This window comes from Manis pentadactyla, chromosome 7, assembly GCF_030020395.1.
Source record: "Manis pentadactyla isolate mManPen7 chromosome 7, mManPen7.hap1, whole genome shotgun sequence".
Classification (NCBI taxonomy): Eukaryota; Metazoa; Chordata; class Mammalia; order Pholidota; family Manidae; genus Manis; species Manis pentadactyla.
This window is the reverse complement of record NC_080025.1, coordinates 71033925-71053281: the sequence shown is the minus strand read 5'-3', so window position 1 is coordinate 71053281 and position 19357 is coordinate 71033925. Positions and strand designations below refer to the sequence as shown.

Below are 19357 nucleotides of genomic sequence, written 5' to 3'. Positions count from 1 at the left end.
AGTTCATCACTAATTCAGTTATCATGCCACACTTACCACTGGGTCTGTTCTGGAGTAAAGCAGCTTCAAATTAAACCAAGCCAGTTTTAAGTTCTCCTTTGAGGAAAACAGTGAGACAAAAGAAAAAGTAGCCTTCAAACCATTCCAAGTTAAGACATAAATGAAGTTATAAACTGTAAAAGGATGGAAGGAGGCATTCTAATTAGCTCTTTTCATATGGGTGAAACTGGTGTCAGGCAATGACCCCCATCCTGCTTATAGAGATGCACGTCTCACAGGACGGCTGGGGCGCCAGACAGAGTTTAGGAGGCTAGGCTGTGGGCAGACCAGCCTCACCACTTAACAGCTGTGCACACTTGGGCCAGATGCTTTCCCATGCTGTGCCTCCATTTCTTAATCTATAAAATATACCTGCCTTATTCAGTGACTGAAGATGAAAAGAGGCTGTATAGCTAACTACACGGAAAGCATTTAAGAGTGTCTGCCTCCCCGTAAGTATTCAAAAAGTGATAGCCACTACGTGATTGTTTCAGCAATCCTTCCAAGGCTTGGGGAGACTGAGATTAAGACAGGAAACATACTGTCTAATTGTTGAAGTCACTGAGGTATATTTACAGGAAGTTACCAGAACTAGCTAAGGCTCCATAAAACCCAGCATTTATATTGTATAATCTTAGTCAACCCTTAACATTATTGGACAGTCTTCTTTGCTAGAGATGAATTATTCTCCATCATGCTGAGAATTTATTATGCTTGTGATGTAAGACATTCGTCTACAATTAGAACTACAGGCCAAAAGAAAAAAACACAAATAAATTACAAAGGACTCTCCTAATGTTTTTAAATTAAAAAATAAGGAAATATCTGGCTCTCTTGCAATTCAAGAGCTGTGTGGACTGTATTTATGTTTGGGGGCATCTCCTTTGCACCAAATGCTGCTCTGCTACTGGGGGGATACAGCAGGAAACGAAGTAAACCAGGTCCTACCCTCAAACAGTTTACTTCCTGTTGGGACAGACACACCACACACAAGCAAAAAAGTGTATGCAATGTATCGGGGAGAGCAAGTGTTTTGAAAGCAGTATTGGGCTATCTAGGGGTTGGAGGTGGGGGTGCTGTTTCATGTAGATGGTGAGGGGAGGCCTTTCCTGGAAGCTGCCCTGCAAAACGAGGGGTGGGGGGCTGGCCCTGGGGAAGGAGGAGTTCCAGCAGCACAGAGGAAGAGGAACAGACACAGAAATGTGCGACCACCCACAATCCACAGGCAGGGTCTCAGCCCCGGTGAGTAACCTCATATCCTCAACTTCATGGGGACAGGAAGTAGAACAGTGGGTCCTGGAGGGCTGGGGGAGCAGGTGATGGGGAGTTACTGTCCAACGGCTGCAGAACATCAGCTTGGGAAGATGAAAAAGTTGTGGACATGGATGGTGGTGATGGTCGCACCCCATGAATGTGCTTAATGCCATGAACTGTACCCTTGTGTGAGGTGAAAGTGGTTTTACAGTATGTATATCTTACCCGCAATAAGGAAACCCCACATATTTGAAGCCTAGATTTTAAAAATGTGATATTCTAGCCACTATTTATGGAAAGAATGAACACGAATAATGTAATCCAAGTGGGTAATTTATATGTTCCTTTGCAGATTTTCGGACCAGGGGATGATGAAGTGAAGCAGCAGAAGTGCAACATGTTCTCATTGCTGTTTTTAGGTCTGGGAATTATTTCTTTTTTTACTTTCTTCCTTCAGGTGGGTCCCTTTGGTTCTCTCATTGCATCTATTTCCAATTAGAGAATATAGATGAATAATCGTTAATTAGGTTTTATTGAATATTAATATAGCTTAGTTAATTGTTAATCAAAACCTAATGAAGCTTCCAAATCTCAGACTGAAATGAATTGCAAACACAATTGGCCCAAGGCTTTTTCAGAGGTGGCATCATCATTTTCCCCCATAACTAACTGGTGAGCTCTTTGAAAGAACATACATTATATTGAATTTATTTATTGTAGAGCTGGCCAAAATGAACTAGTAAACCTTGCTTTGTTCTGCTTGTCTACCTAGACTTATACTAAATTTATTTTGTCTCTTTAACTCAGCACCACACAGGCTTTTTAGTACAATCCTTTAAGTCAGCACAATGAGGTTCCCCAGAATGCTTCTCTTTTTATCATTGTTGAACGAACAGTTCAAAAGTAAGCAAGCTGTAATTTAGAAATCATTGCCTTGCTAGTAGCAGCCCAGCGATCTGATCTGGCCCCAAGTCCTGGCGTATTAGGGAGTGGGCTTGCTTATATAAATGTGTTTTAGAGGCTGCATGGACAGTGGGCTGGTGGAGAGAACTGTGGTGCTGTCATGGGCCTGAGCTATCTGCTGCAGAGGAAGGAGGGGCCTAGAGCAGTCTAGTCCTGGGCACCTGGGGCACCTTCACCCCATGCATCCCATCCTCCTGGCTCAATGAAGACATCTGACATGTTGCCTTCGGGGAGCACCTGACACGCCTCCACCAGCACTCAGCCCGCCTGCAGGCGCTCACCCTCCCCAGATGTCCCAGAAGGAAACCCAGCTGGGGACGTCTGTTACTAAATATTACTAAAAAGAGGGAAACTGTCTGGCAACGATGCTTGAGGAGAAAAAGTAGCCTAATCGTTGCCCAGTCTGAGAGCAGGTGGCACTGGGACAGGGAACCAACAAGCTAATTTGGAGCTTGATACTACACACATCCTCTCTCCCTCTACACTACATGAGCCAAAATGTATTCCTGCAGAGGAATATACAAGGAATGTAAAAATCAATGTGAGTATCCCCACTTGTATCAGAATACTAGTGATGACCAAAAAGGACAACAGCTTTCTTTCTCAACCAGGGCTTCACTTTTGGGAAAGCCGGAGAGATCCTCACCACAAGGCTTCGGTCCATGGCTTTCAAAGCAATGCTAAGACAGGTGCGTGTTTGCACTACAGAGTGCCTTCCGTTCTGCCTTCTCTCACAGTGAGCTTCTCCCTGTTCTGGCTGGTGTGCTGCCAGGCCCTCACCCCCACCCCACCCCTCGCCCAGTTCATGGGATTCTGGTCCAGGCCCTGCAAATCGTCCAGGTCCTTTGATATCCAAAGACCCTTTAGGGATTTCACAGGAATAGGCTTGATAGCTTTGTGGCTTATTTTGCATCTCTATTCATGTGGATATAATCATTTCAAGGACCTGTATCTCTTCTCTGGACTCAACATAGGTTCTGGTGAGTCACTTGAGATTCCAGCATGCCTTTAAACAAAGGGAAAGGTGGTTGATGGTATCCATGTACCACAATTGACCATACTAACTGTAGGTTTTACCAAATGTTGGTAATTGAGTTTTATTTGTCTTATTTGAGCTCTGTTTTCACATTAATTCACTCACTCATTACTCACCATGTATCAGACAATATGCTGGTAGCTGGGACTATAAAACCTATTATCGGCTCTCTTGGGAAGTTCACTCTAGTACAAGACATGTGGAAAAGTATGCACACATGAATTCTCTATTTTTATAGAGCAGGCTTAAGAGAGGGCCAGAATATCATCTATCCAAATGGCAGACATTGATTACATGCCTGTTCACAAAGGAGCTCACAGCAAGTATCACATTTTGAGCAAGGCTGAAGTTACAATTTTTCCAATTCTTTTAAACTGTTCTGTGTAGGGAAAATTATTTTATATGAAACTAAAAGATGCTATAGATGAGTAGCTTATAATTAAAATCATATCTAAGATAAACTCTTTTCATCCTTCTTTAAAAAAAAGCAAAACCAAGGTGAGAAAGCAGGGCAGAAGTTCTCAGGCCCCGCATTCACCAGAAGAGCACGTCAGCACGGCTTCGCCGGCCTGTACGGGAGACCCCGCCGGATCAGGGAGGCGGTGCCCGCAGGGCAAGCTGTGAGCTTTGGGTGGTGGGCTGTGCCCAGGCACCCACAGCCTCAGGCAAAGCTGGCAGGGGGCACAGTGGGCAGGAAGCCCAGGTGCCGTCTGGACGCACCCTCCCAGCCCCCATCAGTGGTGCGCCTGTCACAGCCCAGCAGCCTGGGTGCCTGAGTCCCCTGAAGGCCCTGAGGGCATGTGCTCAGGGGCAGGGCCCAGGCTCCCATGTGCACAAGTTAAGCGTGGATATTTTGGAGGTTCCATCGGACTTTGTTTGCTTGTTTTAATTTTGAACTAATTTAAAGGTGTATCTTGTGCCATAGGACATGAGCTGGTTTGATGATTATAAAAACAATACTGGTGCACTTTCTACAAGACTTGCAACTGATGCCTCCCAAGTACAAGGGGTATGTAGCCTGTGCTTGCCTGTTACTGTTCTTAAACATGGTTTTGAATAAACGTACAGCATGGCTGCCCGTTAAGCTGCTTTTGGCTGGAAGTAAGATGCTCTACACAAACTGGCCGAAATACTAAAGAGGAAGACTTAGACTTCAGGGTCCCTCTGTGTGGCTCTGAGTGGCTTTCAGTCCTCAGCGGGGGCTGCAATATAAGGCTCATTCCCTCATGGCCACCAATCTACAAGATTCTTCATTTCCCATCCAGTGGACGAGAGTGCGCACCTGTGTCTCAACCAGCAAACACCGTTCCGTTAAGTCTGATTTAGACTAACAGGGGTCAGAGGCCAAGCCCTGAACCAATAACTCTCTGGGGATAGCCCCTCTCCCTGGCAGAGGTCCCGCTCCTGGAGGTGAGGTTACCCGGAAACCCGCTGCTTCCACACAATGCAGATGGCAGGGAGAGTCAACGGCAGTGACCACACAATGGCCCCGTTCTTCTGAGTGTCCAAACAGTAATTCATCCTTATGTCTGTTCCCATCTCTTAGCATATGTACACCTTGTAGCAGGTGCTCTCTGGGAGAGTGTGATTTCCCTCTTACACATTTGAAGCAAATGGTCCTTAAAAATGACCAGAGTACCCTGGGGTTAGTTTCCTCTTTACATGTTCCCTCATGAAAAAGTGTGTGTGCCCCACACCTGTCCCCAATGCAGAGCAGCTCATTACTTGCTCCTGTGAGGCTGAGTTCCTATGGGCAGGAGAGGAACGGATGATGAAAGGCATGAACAAAGAAACCCTTGTAGAGCGTCAGGAGCTAAGCACAGGTGTCTTGGGTTTATTGTAATGAAAGGGGGCGAATGTTTGCGCAGGCCTCAAAACCTCACATCATTCTGACTAGGTTGCCTAAGGCCGCAGCTCATGGCTTTGCAACTCAAAACACAATTGCCTCTCTTCTTTTGCTCTTCTAGGCCACTGGGACAAGGTTGGCTTTAATAGCCCAGAATACAGCTAACCTTGGAACGGGTATTATCATATCATTTGTCTACGGTTGGCAGTTAACTCTCCTGCTATTATCGGTTGTTCCAATTATTGCTGTATCAGGAATTGTTGAAATGAAACTGTTGGCTGGAAATGCCAAAAGAGATAAGAAAGAACTGGAAACTGCTGGAAAGGTAGGTCAAATAAGGCTTCAGTTAGTTTAAGAATTGTCTTTACAAATGTATTTTATTTATTACAACATGCATGTTTAATAACTGTACTCACCTAAACTAATAATTGTCAACACTGCACATGAATATTATAGTTTACTGTAATAATTCCTATAACTTGAAAATGGGAAAATTACTGTAAAACATATAGCCAGTAAAAAGCACTTAATGCATCGTTAGTTAACTTCCAAATCCCCAAAGTTCATTTCACCTTTTCCTTAATGACCCAGTGCCATTGTTAAGACAAAGGTCACCCCTGTTTTATAGATGAGGAGTTCTTAGGACAGAGAATATAAGTGAATTGTTCAAGATAGGAATAGTCTGGCACCAAGACAAGTTCTTTCTTCTTGGCTGTGATTTCTGAAGTTAAGGTGTGAAGACACCAGGTGGCAGTAATGCTTCTATTTGTGGTTCTGGCTTTACTAGAAATTGGCCAAACATTGACTTGGCCTTACTATGTGCCAATTATTGTGTTAAGTATTTACATACACCAACTCATTACATCCTCACAATAATCCTCTGAGGCAGGTACTAATGTTACCCCAGTTTCACAAACGAGGAAACTGAGAATTAGACAAAATTAACTCATGACTTGGATTCAAGTGCAGGTTTAATTTCAAAGCTCTTTACTGAACACCCCTTTAATATGTACTTAAATGTGTCTAAATCTCCATATAAACATTTTATTATGTTTATATGTGCATTTAAATGTTTAAATGTAGATTACAGCTAGGAAATTTTTTACTCTTGTTTATATAAGTATTAGCCTTTATTGACACCTCAAGAGGTGAGGCAGATAATGAATATAAATTGTGATACAGTTTCTACAGCACCACACTTCACAAAGCCCCTTCACAAACACCGCTGCAGCTGGCCTCCCTGCGTGAGGTGGGGTCGATCATATCTCCACCTCACAGGATGAAAGCATTCAGGGGCTGAGTGACTTGCTCAGATATATAGCAAGGAGGGGATGAGATCAGAATTACAAAGTATGTTTCCACTGAACCAATTATGTCCAATGAAGAAACGCTTTCACCATTTCTCTTAGCCCACATTAGCTACAGTTGGACGCGGTGCTAGGCTCCTCTCCGGTTTCCATCTGAGTGGTTCCTTCTCCCGGTCACCCTGCAGCCTCTCCAGGACTCAGATCTGTAGAACAGTTCATGGCTCTGGGATCTGAGAAGCCCTAGGTGTCCAGAGTTTGTGAAGATCCTCTTAGCTGCTTGGCTGTGAATATGCCTGGGCATCGTTTCCTTGAATTCTTTTTTCACAACTAGCTGCTGAGAAAATATACCCTGTAGATTTGATTTCCCTTCTCTTCTGAACCCTGCTTCTTTCCACATTTCAGAAGGGAAAATTGTCAAGATAGAATGAAGATAAAGTTTTCTTAGACTAACTACATGAAAAAAAATCTTGAATCCAATTTAAAAAGACATCTTGAATCCAGTTAAGAGTCTTTAACTCCATTAAAAATGCCTAATAACACTGGAAGTTGTCAGAACTTAGGCAGGAATAGGGCAACTGGAATTGGCAAATAAACACAACACTTTGGTTATTAGTCTTGGCTTGGTACTCACAGTGGAGATACTGGAGAATTCCAACTCTTCTTAACGTCACTTTCCACATATATGAAGTGAGAAATTGTACCAGATAATGTGATAATGTCCCATGTTCCCTACAGCTGATACTCTCATACTGGGGATCAAAGAGTGAAGAACTCAGATATGTCGGAAATTATTTTTAATAGCTACTTTAACCTAATGAGTTTTTTTTAAATAGGAGAGATTGGACATTTTAAATGTTAATTAGCAGCAATTCAATAATAATTTTGATTAACATAGAATGATGGTTAGATAGAGGGTTCTGGAAACCCCCCCAAATCACTGTTTTTTCCCAAAAGAAAGGGTCTCATTGACATGGGTGCAGATTACAGTACAGCAGGATTTGGGATCTGTTCCCATTTTCATTTTCCAAAAAGGGCTTGGTAATAAAGGGGTTGATTGCTTGGTCAGGAAGCAGGTAGAGGGGGGCTGCATCTAACCCTCCTGACTCAGGCCCTAACTACTGAGAGTAGAGGCCTGCAGAACCAGTATTCACACTCAAAGCAGTTAGTCTATAGCCAGAAAACCAAGAGCTGAGTGTAGAGGCATTACAAGTAGTTTCTCCTTGTGTAAATCATAAAGCTGGGGAAGCAGAACAGCATCATGAGTTAACAACATGGACTTGGTATCAGATGGCCTGATAAGGAATCCTTGCACACATACCAATTTCAGAGCTGTAGGAGTGTCATTTAACTTTTCTGTGCCTCAATTCCCTCATCTTTGCAAACAGGAGCAACATTGACCTCCCAGGATTGTTGTGAGGCTAAGTGAGATCATGTCAGTTAAATGAGGTCCTACCTGACACAGAGGAAAAGCTCAGTATGTATCTTCTATTCCAGCTATTATTACTGTTAGATTTTTCATCTGTAATATAGATATATGGCTAATCAGCCTAAAATATCAACTATTTTGCTTTCATCTAGTTAGAGAAGATGAAAACTGGAGAAAAGTCTTAAAGCTGATTAAAGAAAAACAACTAAAATCATGTTCTTTAATCATTTCGACGACTCACTTGCAGAATTATGGCTTAGACTAAATAGATAAGTCACAAACAATTAACATTAGTCAATTGTTAATAGTCAAAATGTAGGTTTTTACATTTCTTATACAAATAATAAATTGGGTTTCCCAAGAGCTGGGGACACCAAGGACTGCACTGTTCACCAGAGCGGCCAACACAACCAACCTGTGCGGGATTCAGCAGAATCACGGTTTTGGGAATAGCTCAGACTTTATTTTCTTTGGATTGTGTAGATTGAACCAAAGCTAAGACTTGTTATTTGGTTAATTAAGGTATTCTATTTAATCTGTGGGTGAGGACCAGACCCAAACTACTCTGAAATTGGTGGCTTGGCTGTAAGAGTCACAAAACTGCTCTGGCCGGTTTGGGTGAAAAGGGATTTGAGGCACAGACACACAAGGAGGGGGGACACATGGTTTAGGTTACTGGAACGTCACCTGGAGTTTCTCTCTTAAAGTACAAGCTCTGTTGTTACTGAGTCTCTACACATTTGTTCCCTTCCTCAACTGCTGTATATTCAGACCAGCTTCCTACACATACCCAGTGGGGCCACCATTTGGGGGCCTGTGAGTCCATCTGTTTCAAGCAGTTGCCTCCAAGTCCAGGGAACTGAATTTGACTGGCCTAGATCTATCAGCTGTTTGTCCCTTTCATCAGGATAAAGACAAAGTTATGTTATTTACAAAGGAATTACATGTCTTCCCAATTGTGGGTGAATATTTTCTGTAAGTAGAAATATGCTCTTGGAGGAAACGGTACCTCCAATGGGTCTTAGAAATCATATACGAATTCAATTCTCTCTTCTAGGACCTTGCCCTCTGAAGAAGGCAAGCCACAAAGGGGTGTGACTAAAACCAGTCAAGGAACTGCCTGGAGGCAGGGCTGAGAACAGAGTCAGGCTGCAGGTGCCCAGGCTGGTTGGTCTTGCTGTAGGCTGGTCAGTCCCCCTGGGCCTACCAAGACTTGCCCATCATACTTGACACAACCAGAAGTGCTCTAAAGATTGCTAGTTTTGCCATAGAGCTCATCTCCCAGGACATTTATTATGCCTTGGCTTTCAAAATTGAAGGAATTAAAACCCCATCAATATAACCCCCCAGATTCTTCTGACAGAGCCCTAAAGTTCGTGTTTTCATTATTTTAGAAGTAACAGCCCCACTTCTAATCAAGATGTGTTCTACATTACAGATTGCAACAGAGGCCATAGAAAATATTAGGACAGTTGTATCCTTGACCCAGGAAAGAAGATTTGAATCGATGTATGCAGAAAAATTGTATGGAGCTTACAGGTAATGACCATGTGATTGTTACTAAGAATACAGTGCTTTCCTGAGGCTGAATTAATTGTCCCCAAAAGACAATAGAAATTCTGCTCCAAACAGTGATATGACTATACAAGGAAGATACTTTCTCAATAACTATCTCACTAAAAATAGTTTTCTGATGTGACTGCCCATAGGATCAGATTTTTACATTTCTTATAAAAATAATAAATTGGGTTTCCCAAGAGCTAGAGATACCGAGAACTGCACTGTTCACCAGTGCGGCCAACACAACCAACCTGTGCGGGATTCAGCAGAATCACTGTTTCGGGAATAGCTCAAACTTTATTTTCTTTGGATTGTGTAGACTGAACCAAAGCTAAGACTTGTTATTTGGTTTATTAAGGTATTCTATTTAATCTGTGGGTGAGGACCAGACCCAAACTACTCTGAAAACAAAGACACATAGCCTGTATCATTGGTTTATATTTGAGCAGCTCAAGAAATTCCAGTACCTCTACTGGTTGTTTGTTTTCAGCCAGGGCCTGTTTTCATAAATGAATATATTTTAACACAAAATTGAATACAACTTAAACTTTGTAGATGAGACGAATAGTTAGAACACTTAAAATCTGAAAGGGGATAGTTGAAATCTCAATTTATTCCATCTTCTTAGTTATGTATACGTCATATAGCTGTATTTTTCTGTCCATTTGATGTCTGATATATAAATGAATGGATAAATGAATGCCATTACCTATGTATGAACTTATGGTTTATTTTGATCCTCAAGATAATTAAGGAATAAAAAGCTGAATCTACTTTTTAATTTTATTATAATTTAAAAATTCAGTAGCATTGTAAATTGTTCAGTAATAACACAATGCTCACAGCACCGAAGTTAAACCATCCAAATCGGTAATACTTTGAATTTTCCCTCTTGCAAATATCTGCCTTCTAATCTATGAGTAACTACTTGTTTTGGTGGAGGATTTAGAATAATAAAGTATAATAAAGTAGCTATACTAATACGCAATGAGATTTCATTAGAAATGGTGCAAAACAAATTGTAGTGGGGCTGATGGAATCTAGCTGAGAGAACTTCTGGTGTATTTCTGTATAAACCTCAGTGACCCTGCCTTTCTGAATGTGGAACATGAATTTTGACAGATGAGACTATAACCAGTCACAGAAGCCAAGATACCATAACAGAAATCACAGTCTGACAATTCCTAACTTTGACATCCTTGATATTTTTGAACCAACCATCATGTTTACATCAAAGGAGTTTAATATCTGAGTCATCAGATTTTAACGTGTAATATTCACAGTATCTATTACTTGAGCAACTACCATGAAGTAGGTACAGTGCTAGGCATTCTTATTATTTAATTCTCAAAACAATTCTGCATCATACTGGTTATCCCCATTGCAAAATTGGAAAACTGATGTGTAGAGAGGTTAAGTCACTTACTCAAGCTAACATACAACACACAAGAACTTAAACCCAGCTCCTCTAGACTTAGAAGCTGGGCTTTCTTGACAACATATTGCTAACTAAGAGAGGCTGAAGACATGGCTATAAATATACTAATTTGCTTTTCAGGAATTCTGTGCGGAAGGCACACGTCTATGGAATTACTTTTAGTATTTCACAAGCATTTATGTATTTTTCCTATGCTGCTTGTTTTCGATTTGGTGCCTATCTCATTGTGAATGGACATATGCGATTCAGAGATGTTATTCTGTAAGTATCTTTAACAACACTGAGATTATTCTTTAATAGGATTTCAATAGTTCTATGTTTGCAGTAGGAAAAAACTCTCTTGTTCTAAGATGAGGTCAGAGTTGAACCACCAGAGAAATCTGATCTTGTCAATACTCCCAAGTGCAGCTGAATCATCTGAGTACACTAAATTAACCAAGCTCATGAAAATGATCATAAACCAGAATTTTATTAATACTGCAGTCAGGACAGCAAATTTTCTCATTGAAGAATGCAGGCAAAAATGAATCATAATTAGAAAGTTGCTTGTGATCATGTACTCAAAACAGTTTGCTATTTATCTGCAACAAAAGATGGCCTTGACAATGGGATGGGAATGCTTGACTGAGGTCCGGCAAAGGCTCTCTTCTAACCAGGCCTGGAATGACCCTGCCAACATTTGCCCCTTAGCCTCTCCTTTGTTCTTGGTTTCCAAGGCTAAGTAATGGTCTTTCTAATTGATGCATTCCTCTTTTCAAAATATACTAAGTATATTCGATTAGGTTGGGTCTAGTCTTGCCAAAGAGAAGCTATTCCTTTTAAAATCACTTGGCATATTTCTGCTCTGATTGGAAGGTTTTTAAAAATTGAGGTACATACAATAAAATGTACAAATTTTATCTTACAGGTTGAATTTTGATATATGTATACACTCATATAGCCACCACCCAGAAGGGGTCATTCTAATTTTTTCTGCACCTATTTTTACCCATTCCCCTCAACCTCCTTTCCCTATGACAACCACCAGTCTGTTCTCTGTATGAGTCTATTTTTGTTTTTGTTTTCCACATATAAGTGGAATCATATGGTATCTTTCTCTGACTTACTTACTTAGCATAATACCCTTAAGGGCCATCCATATTATCACAAATGGCAGAATTTCATTCTTTTGTATTGCCAAGTAATATTCCATTGTATAAATGTACCACATCTTCTTTTCGGTTCATCTATTGTTGGACATAGGTTGTTTCCATATCTTGGCTATTGTAAATATGCTGCGATAAACATAGCATGTATGTTCTTGAATTAGTGATTTTGTTTTCTTTGGGCAGATTCCCAGAAGTGGAATTGTTGGATCATATGGTATTTCTAGCTTTAGTTGAGAAGTTCCTCTACTCCCCTATTTCTAGGTGTCAGAAGTAAATAGCTTTCTGGAAATATAGATCTCAGAATCTTTAGCCCTTCCTAAAAGTTGTTCTAATCTATATCCATTCTTTGAAGAGCATATGATTGGAAAACTGACCTTTAGCTTAGGACAACTGTTTTTTTCAGGGTAGTGTCTGTAGTTACTTTAATTGTAAGAGAAAGTGATGTCTAATAAAAGCTTGTTTTTGCTAATTAAAAAAAATCTGTAACTACAGTGGTAACAATTGTTTGTGGGGGAGTACAGAAGAAACTACAAACTGGAAGTTGGGCCATAGGTTCAAAAGGAAACATTACTCCTTGTCTGGTGCTGATCCAGCCCGGTAAGCACTCCATGTGCTTCAGTTCCCTCAACTCTGAAAGGAGTTTAGTTATTAAATTACTTGATCACAAACCAGATATAGTGACAAGCCACTTCCTGAAAGAGAAGAACTTCAGAAAGTTACATTAACTCTATGAAATGAGAGGCTCCTAGGGAAGCCAGGAGGCAGTGGAGAGAAAGGAACCCTTCAGGCAGTGGATCTTGCCTCTTCTCTAGGTTCCTTTGTTACTGGAATTTTACGATAATGTGTGTGTAGTGGGGGAATGACTAGTGGAATAAAAAAATCAATACTGGTAAACAGTGTCTTTGGACTTTCAAGCATGATGGAGCTAATTTTATAAGCTATTTTTGGAATTGTGCTTCTGCCCAGGGTGTTTTCAGCAATTGTGTTTGGCGCTGTGGCTCTGGGACATGCCAGCTCCTTTGCTCCAGACTACGCTAAAGCCAAGCTGTCTGCAGCCCACTTATTCATGCTGTTTGAAAGACAACCTCTGATTGACAGCTACAGTGAAGAAGGCCTGAGGCCTGTGAGTTCTCTGCTCCTGATGAGTGCTCGGTTAATTTTCTCCTAAAGGTTTGCTGTCTGCTAGACTGTAACTATAGGATAAATTTGCAGTGATCACACATTTATTTAGCTTACTCTATGATATTTACAGGGCTAATATTTTTCCAACTACCCTGGCATTTAAAAAATTCCATAGGGGGTTTCCAGGATTCTGAAGTTTAGCATATCAAAAGTAAAAAATCAAAAACAAAAAACAAAAAAACCTCCAACAAATCCAAATGTACCGGAACTGAGTAATTTCCATGAAATATGTCATTTCTGCATGAAAGTATATGCATAAAATTCCATATGTAAATGCGATAAGCAATTTGGCTTTAATCATATTTTGTAACAACTCAGTTACAACTCATAAAGCCCCTTTATTCGGAGCAAAAGTAATAATCCTATACTATCTCCAATGATTACTCAGGCTTAGATCTTAGGGTTCTTTGTGTTCTATGCACAACACAAACTGCTGCACATTTTCACAGTGAGGGTGAAGAGATGGGAACTTACACAACCTTCCCGGTACTTTACCAGGTATTTGATGTGAGAAAATGTGCCCAGTGAGAGAGGCTGCCGGGGCTTCAGAGCACAGCTGTCCCTGGGAGTTCAGGTGCAACTGCTCTCAATCTCCAAGCCTTTGAGCCTTAGGACACTGGCAAGGTTTCAGCCTCTGAATCATCAGTTGGGAAAGCTAAATATTTGTATTAAGTAAGCCAGAAATCAAGTTTAGAAGACAACTCTTTGAAATAATACTTTTTATTCCAATAATTATCAGACCATTCAAAAAATTTTAACTTTTTTAGGATAAGTTTGAAGGAAATGTGAAATTTAATGAAGTCGTGTTCAACTATCCCAGCCGGCCAAACGTGCCTGTGCTCCAGGGGCTGAGCCTGGAGGTGAAGAAGGGCCAGACGCTGGCCCTGGTGGGCAGCAGTGGCTGTGGGAAGAGCACGGTGGTCCAGCTCCTCGCTCGGTTCTATGACCCCTTGGCCGGAGCAGTGGTGAGCACACTTTCTTAAATTAATAGTTTGATTTAGACTTTATTTCAAGTGGCTAACCCAGTATTCCCATAATGGAAAAAACTGGGACAAGACATGTAATCCTATTTGATACAATGACTACATTCTACAGACCCCAAACTGGCACCCGTAGTCAGACTAATATATGGGGACAGTAAGGCAGAAATGTCTGGAGTTCCGTGTAGCTCAGAAAGTACTGAATATCAAGTTAACCTCCGCTTTGGGTCTTCTGAGCCAGCCTAACCCTCCTGACAAACACATCCAGGTTTATAAAGATACACCACAGACTCCAGCCGGAACACTAAATTGAGTCCCAGAATGGGCCAGTACCTGTGTATTCCCTCCCACCTCCTCCAGCTTCGCGTTATCTATGTAACCCTGAGGTCTAGGCCTTTGACCCTCACCTCGACCCTTTCATACTCGGCTTTCATCACTGATTTTCTGGTGTCTGGCCTCTGACTCCCTTCCATGAGTGAAAACCTGGCTCTTGCTGATAATGCCTCCATCTCCCATTACCTTGGGATGGTGGCCCACTGACCCAGCCCTGGAAGTCCATCCCCATTTAGACAGTTGCCAAAGTGTTAAACCTTGTTGCTTCTTTTTGGGAAATAGTATGCTTCCACTGTTACAATTACCCTGCGGGTATGAATTCAGGCAAACCGTCTCGACAGCCCTCCATACATATGCTGTGCTAACACTAGGGGCGGAATTCCTTTATTAAGAAGTCAAAACTATTTGGGCTTGTGTCTGTGACCTTTGCCTTGTGGGAAGCTGCATTCTCAGACACAACATCACAAGGCTCTTCTAGAAGCATCATGCCACCTGCTTACTGCGAACAAAAAACAAAAACACTACCAACAAAACCATTCTCCCAAAGACACTGCCCTTTGAACTTGTTCAACTGAACTCTTGTCCTTAGTGCTGTCAAGAGAGAAATGGGAGAAGTTTAAGGCTGGTAGTTCTCAGAGAAAAGAGAGGTAGAGGTAGGACAGGAAGTAGCCAACTTTCAGAATCCTGGGCCATACTACTGATCTGTTATTTTTTTTTCTTTTATGCCTGAAGGATGGGGATAAAACAGAAGGTTGGAATCATTCAGGGGACAGCACATCAGAGTACAATCCCTAATTACAGACTTAAAGGCAGGATGGTATACTTGCCTGGAGGAGGGCAGATAAGGACAAAGAGAAGAATGTGGCAAGACAGGGCCAAAGGTGCTAACATTTTGCCAGTTAGCCCAAGAAAGGGGTGACCAAATCACCACAAACATCATCGTTGTTGGCTAGACAGGCCCCCAGCAGTGTAAGTACCTGGCTATTTCATAAACTGCTGATGCCCACACACAACAGTCCTCTATATGGTTTATCTAGTAACTTTATTTAGTTTTTTGGTTTTGAGTTTTCTTTTTTCTTTGTAAGCTGCTCTTATAGTTTGTGGACTTTGGTTTTTAGGTCCTAGATGGTCAAGAAGCAAAGAAACTCAATGTGCAGTGGCTCCGAGCACACCTGGGCATTGTGTCCCAGGAGCCCATCCTCTTTGACTGCAGCATCGCTGAGAACATCGCCTACGGAGACAACAGCCGGGTCGTGTCACAGGAAGAGATCGTGTGCGCAGCCAAAGCAGCCAATATCCACCTTTTCATTGAGACCTTACCCCATGTAAGTTAACTGGTAACTTCTTAGGATGATTGTAGCCCAACTGCAGTGAAATCAATATGGGTTTGAAATATATCTAAGGTAAGGAGTTCAATGACAATTTTCTTCAGCGACTGGTAAATGGGAGTAATCCTGGAAAGATGACTTGAGATACCAAAAAGTGATAGCAGGGGATCGTTCATCTGGTGGTAATCATCTGTCATCCAAGATTCAATTGAAGCAGAGCTTAACTATTTTTACTGTTATATTCTGCTATAATTAGAATCACACTCACTCATAAAATTTAAAACCCTCCATGTTGGTTAGCCTACATCAACCCTTAACATAGTCATTGACTTTAATCAGCAATGGATTTGAATGAACAGAAAAACTTTAAAGCTTCAGCTTTTAACTGACATTGGACTTTATTTAGGACATTAATTTACATGATGTACATTACTGAATAAGCTCTGCAAACTGAACCAACTCAATCTGTACCTTTATTCACTCTATGCTTTTTCATCCTAGAATGTTCTCTCAAAATCCAGCTTCCCAACTTCTGTACAAAAGTATCTTTCCTTTGTGGAGATAAGGTGGGGGAGAAGGAGAAGGGGAGAAAAAGAGTTTCTATTTTCTTCTGGTCTTTCATAGCATGTTGCAAATACTACTCATTTGGTATTTGCTTGACCTTATATTGAATGCCAGTAAATATTTAAGTGAATGAATGAGTTTAAAAGAACAAACTAGGCTCCATGGGAGGGGTCATATATTTCAAATTTAAAGAATTTTTTAACATTAGAATTTAACCTTTTTAGGACTCTAGTGATATCAGATTAATTGGCAGTATGATAATGGTAGGAATTTGAGAATTTACTCAAATTTCTGTTGCAGAGTACCATTGAGAACTAAAGTCATTGGTTTTCTAGTTTGATTTTGAAAATGAACATTGTTAAATAGGAAAAATATTAAATAGATAACTATGTAGTTGTTACAGAAATTTTTATTGATTCTAAATATTTTTGCCTTGTAAGTACAACTGTCAAATGTTAAAAGTTTATTCAATATACCACTAGTAATTTTTCTGGGTTAGAGATCTATTAATTTTATTAATGGCTAACTTGCAGAAATATGAAACAAGAGTGGGAGATAAGGGAACTCAGCTCTCAGGAGGTCAAAAACAGAGGATCGCGATTGCTCGAGCCCTCCTCAGACAACCTCAGATCCTACTGCTGGATGAAGCTACGTCTGCTCTGGACACAGAAAGTGAAAAGGTAGGACCTCTCATCTCATGTTCCACACAATTTGTAAAATAAAAGTTTCTTGTCCATGAAGAAAATTAAGCAAAGAGGAAAAGAAAAGTTAACAGAAATTTAGTAGTTAACTTTTGAGAAAGAATATTTTCCTATCTTACTTCTTCCAGTATTTTCCATATTTTCTAAATGACCTTTACATTATCTTTAGAAACACAAAGTATTCAAAAGAAAACTGCATAAATCATTTTCAACAAATTAACTTTAAAAGTGAAAAACTAGATAAAATACTCAATAAAAGGGAACTAGTTAAGTGAAACATACTGTGACTAGTTAGAAAATTGAAGTACTTATGAAGATTTACAGTGTGGGAATCCAATTTTTGGCAATAAAACATGTTGCATTTTTTTATAATCTCACTTATGCTTAGCTCTAACACATGTCCAAAGATATTTTTAACCATAAAATTCCACTTTTTAATTGAATTATAGTCAATATCACGTTGATTTCAGGTGTACCACAGTGATTCGGCAATTGTATACATTATAAAATGTTCACAATAAGTGTAGTTACCATCTGTCACAATAAGTGTAGTTACCAGTTATTACAAGATAACTTAAAAACATAATTACATACAGATTATGTCAATTATGTACATTCAGATGCATAAAACCATGTGTAAAGTTTTAAATTCTCCTTCAATGTTAAAATTTACTTACAGTATTTTTAAGTTAAGGCTTCTGTTCTGATTTATGATTAGATTGTCCAAGAAGCCCTGGACAAAGTCAGAGAAGGCCGCACCTGCATAGTGATCGCTCACCGCCTGTCCACCATCCAGAACGCAGACTTAATAGTGGTGTTTCAGAATGGCAAAGTCAAGGAGCATGGCACACATCAACAGCTGCTGGCACAGAAAGGCATCTATTTTTCCATGGTCAGTGTCCAGGCTGGGACACAGAACTTATGAACTCTTGCTATAGTGTATCTTAAAAATAAATTCAAATCATCCTACAAGTTTTTCTGATTTGTGAAAGAAGTTTCTAGTTTGCCATCATAAAATATAGGTATGTCTTATTCCAGATCAATTCAGCACTTCCAATTTGGTGTTTGATATGACACTTGAAATTTAGGAGTCACAAGACACCTGTCCTGAAGTATGAAAATGGCAACCTAGCAATTCCTGACTTACCAGAAACATGCAGAGAAAGAAGGGGAAAATTCAGGTACATAAAGCTGTAGAATTAACAGATGTCACAGGCTTAGGAAAAATGCTTATCATCCTGAATAACTGGGTAGATGACAGGGTGGTTTGGGAACAATTTCAGAAGAACAAAGGAAAAATACATCTTTCAATAGCCCTTCCCCTCTCCTTTGGTAAGTTTCCAAATTATTCTACTGGGGAATGAGGTTTTTCTAAAAGAATACATTCCTGGCTTATCACCCAAGTCCAAGAGAAAATGAAATTACCCTAGACAAGCTAACTTTGCAGGCACACATTTGTTCTATGAAGCAAGAAAGAGGCATAATACTGAGTATTTTAAAAAATGTTTAAAACTCATTATTCCTTAGTGTAATTGGAAACATTAGAAAAATCAATAATGCTGAGTTTCTACAGCAACTGAATTACTTTTTACCAATATTTCTAATTTTCCCAGAATATTAATCCACTTCTCCCATAAGAAGGAAATACACTTAGAGAACAAAAGAAATTTTCTAGACAACTCTTAGAAGCTATAATCACACTGAAAGTTTTCCGTTTGTTTTCTCCATAATTTACTCCAGCACTATCAATACTCTTGGTTGTGACAAGTTGTTTAGGTCAGTAAATGATCCAAACTAAGTTCTTCTATCTGTAATAAAAAAGATCGTATCAAATAATTTTTCAAATGAGACCATGTGTACCAGTGGATTAAATTTCAGATAAACCCACAGAAGAGTGGAACAAGGGGTAATTACCTCAGTGACTCAAAGTGAGCAGAATTCTACCTACTCTTCTTGTGTATTTCCAAACTTGCCTGCTAAGGATCATGCAGTATCTGCCCCTAGAAATTCTAACTCAGTAGGTCTGGGTTGAGGACTGGTTGAGGCTCTATAAAAAACATTCCTGGTGATTATTAACTCAGACATGTTAGGGAAACATATTAAAGCATGAGTAAGAAGAGATTCTCTGCAAGAGGTATCAGTTTCTAAAATACCCAAGTCCTTAGACATTATTTAAAAACAACCAACCAAATGATTCTAAATGCCATGGCAATCTAGTCTATAAAATTGTACTAGTTGAGGGAAAAGGTACA

At 40.2% G+C, this 19357-nt stretch overlaps 1 protein-coding gene across 6 annotated transcripts in view; it reads left to right on the top strand.

Moving 5' to 3' along the window:
• Positions 1-18078, top strand: part of LOC118925712 (phosphatidylcholine translocator ABCB4) — a 77272-nt gene extending 59194 nt beyond the window's left edge. For 5 of the 6 annotated variants that reach the window (XM_036911831.2, XM_036911828.2, XM_036911833.2 and 2 more), the window contains 11 exons: positions 1646-1750; positions 2868-2945; positions 4218-4301; positions 5260-5463; positions 9310-9410; positions 10990-11130; positions 12984-13140; positions 13967-14164; positions 15631-15837; positions 16938-17084; positions 17824-18078. In XM_036911831.2, the coding sequence (XP_036767726.2) occupies positions 1646-1750; positions 2868-2945; positions 4218-4301; positions 5260-5463; positions 9310-9410; positions 10990-11130; positions 12984-13140; positions 13967-14164; positions 15631-15837; positions 16938-17084; positions 17824-18030 (1629 nt within the window). In that variant the 3' untranslated portion in view covers positions 18031-18078. The remainder of the gene's footprint in view (positions 1-1645; positions 1751-2867; positions 2946-4217; positions 4302-5259; positions 5464-9309; positions 9411-10989; positions 11131-12983; positions 13141-13966; positions 14165-15630; positions 15838-16937; positions 17085-17823) is intronic. The other variant, XM_036911829.2, reaches the window with a different exon arrangement.
• Positions 18079-19357: the final 1279 nt, after the last annotated feature.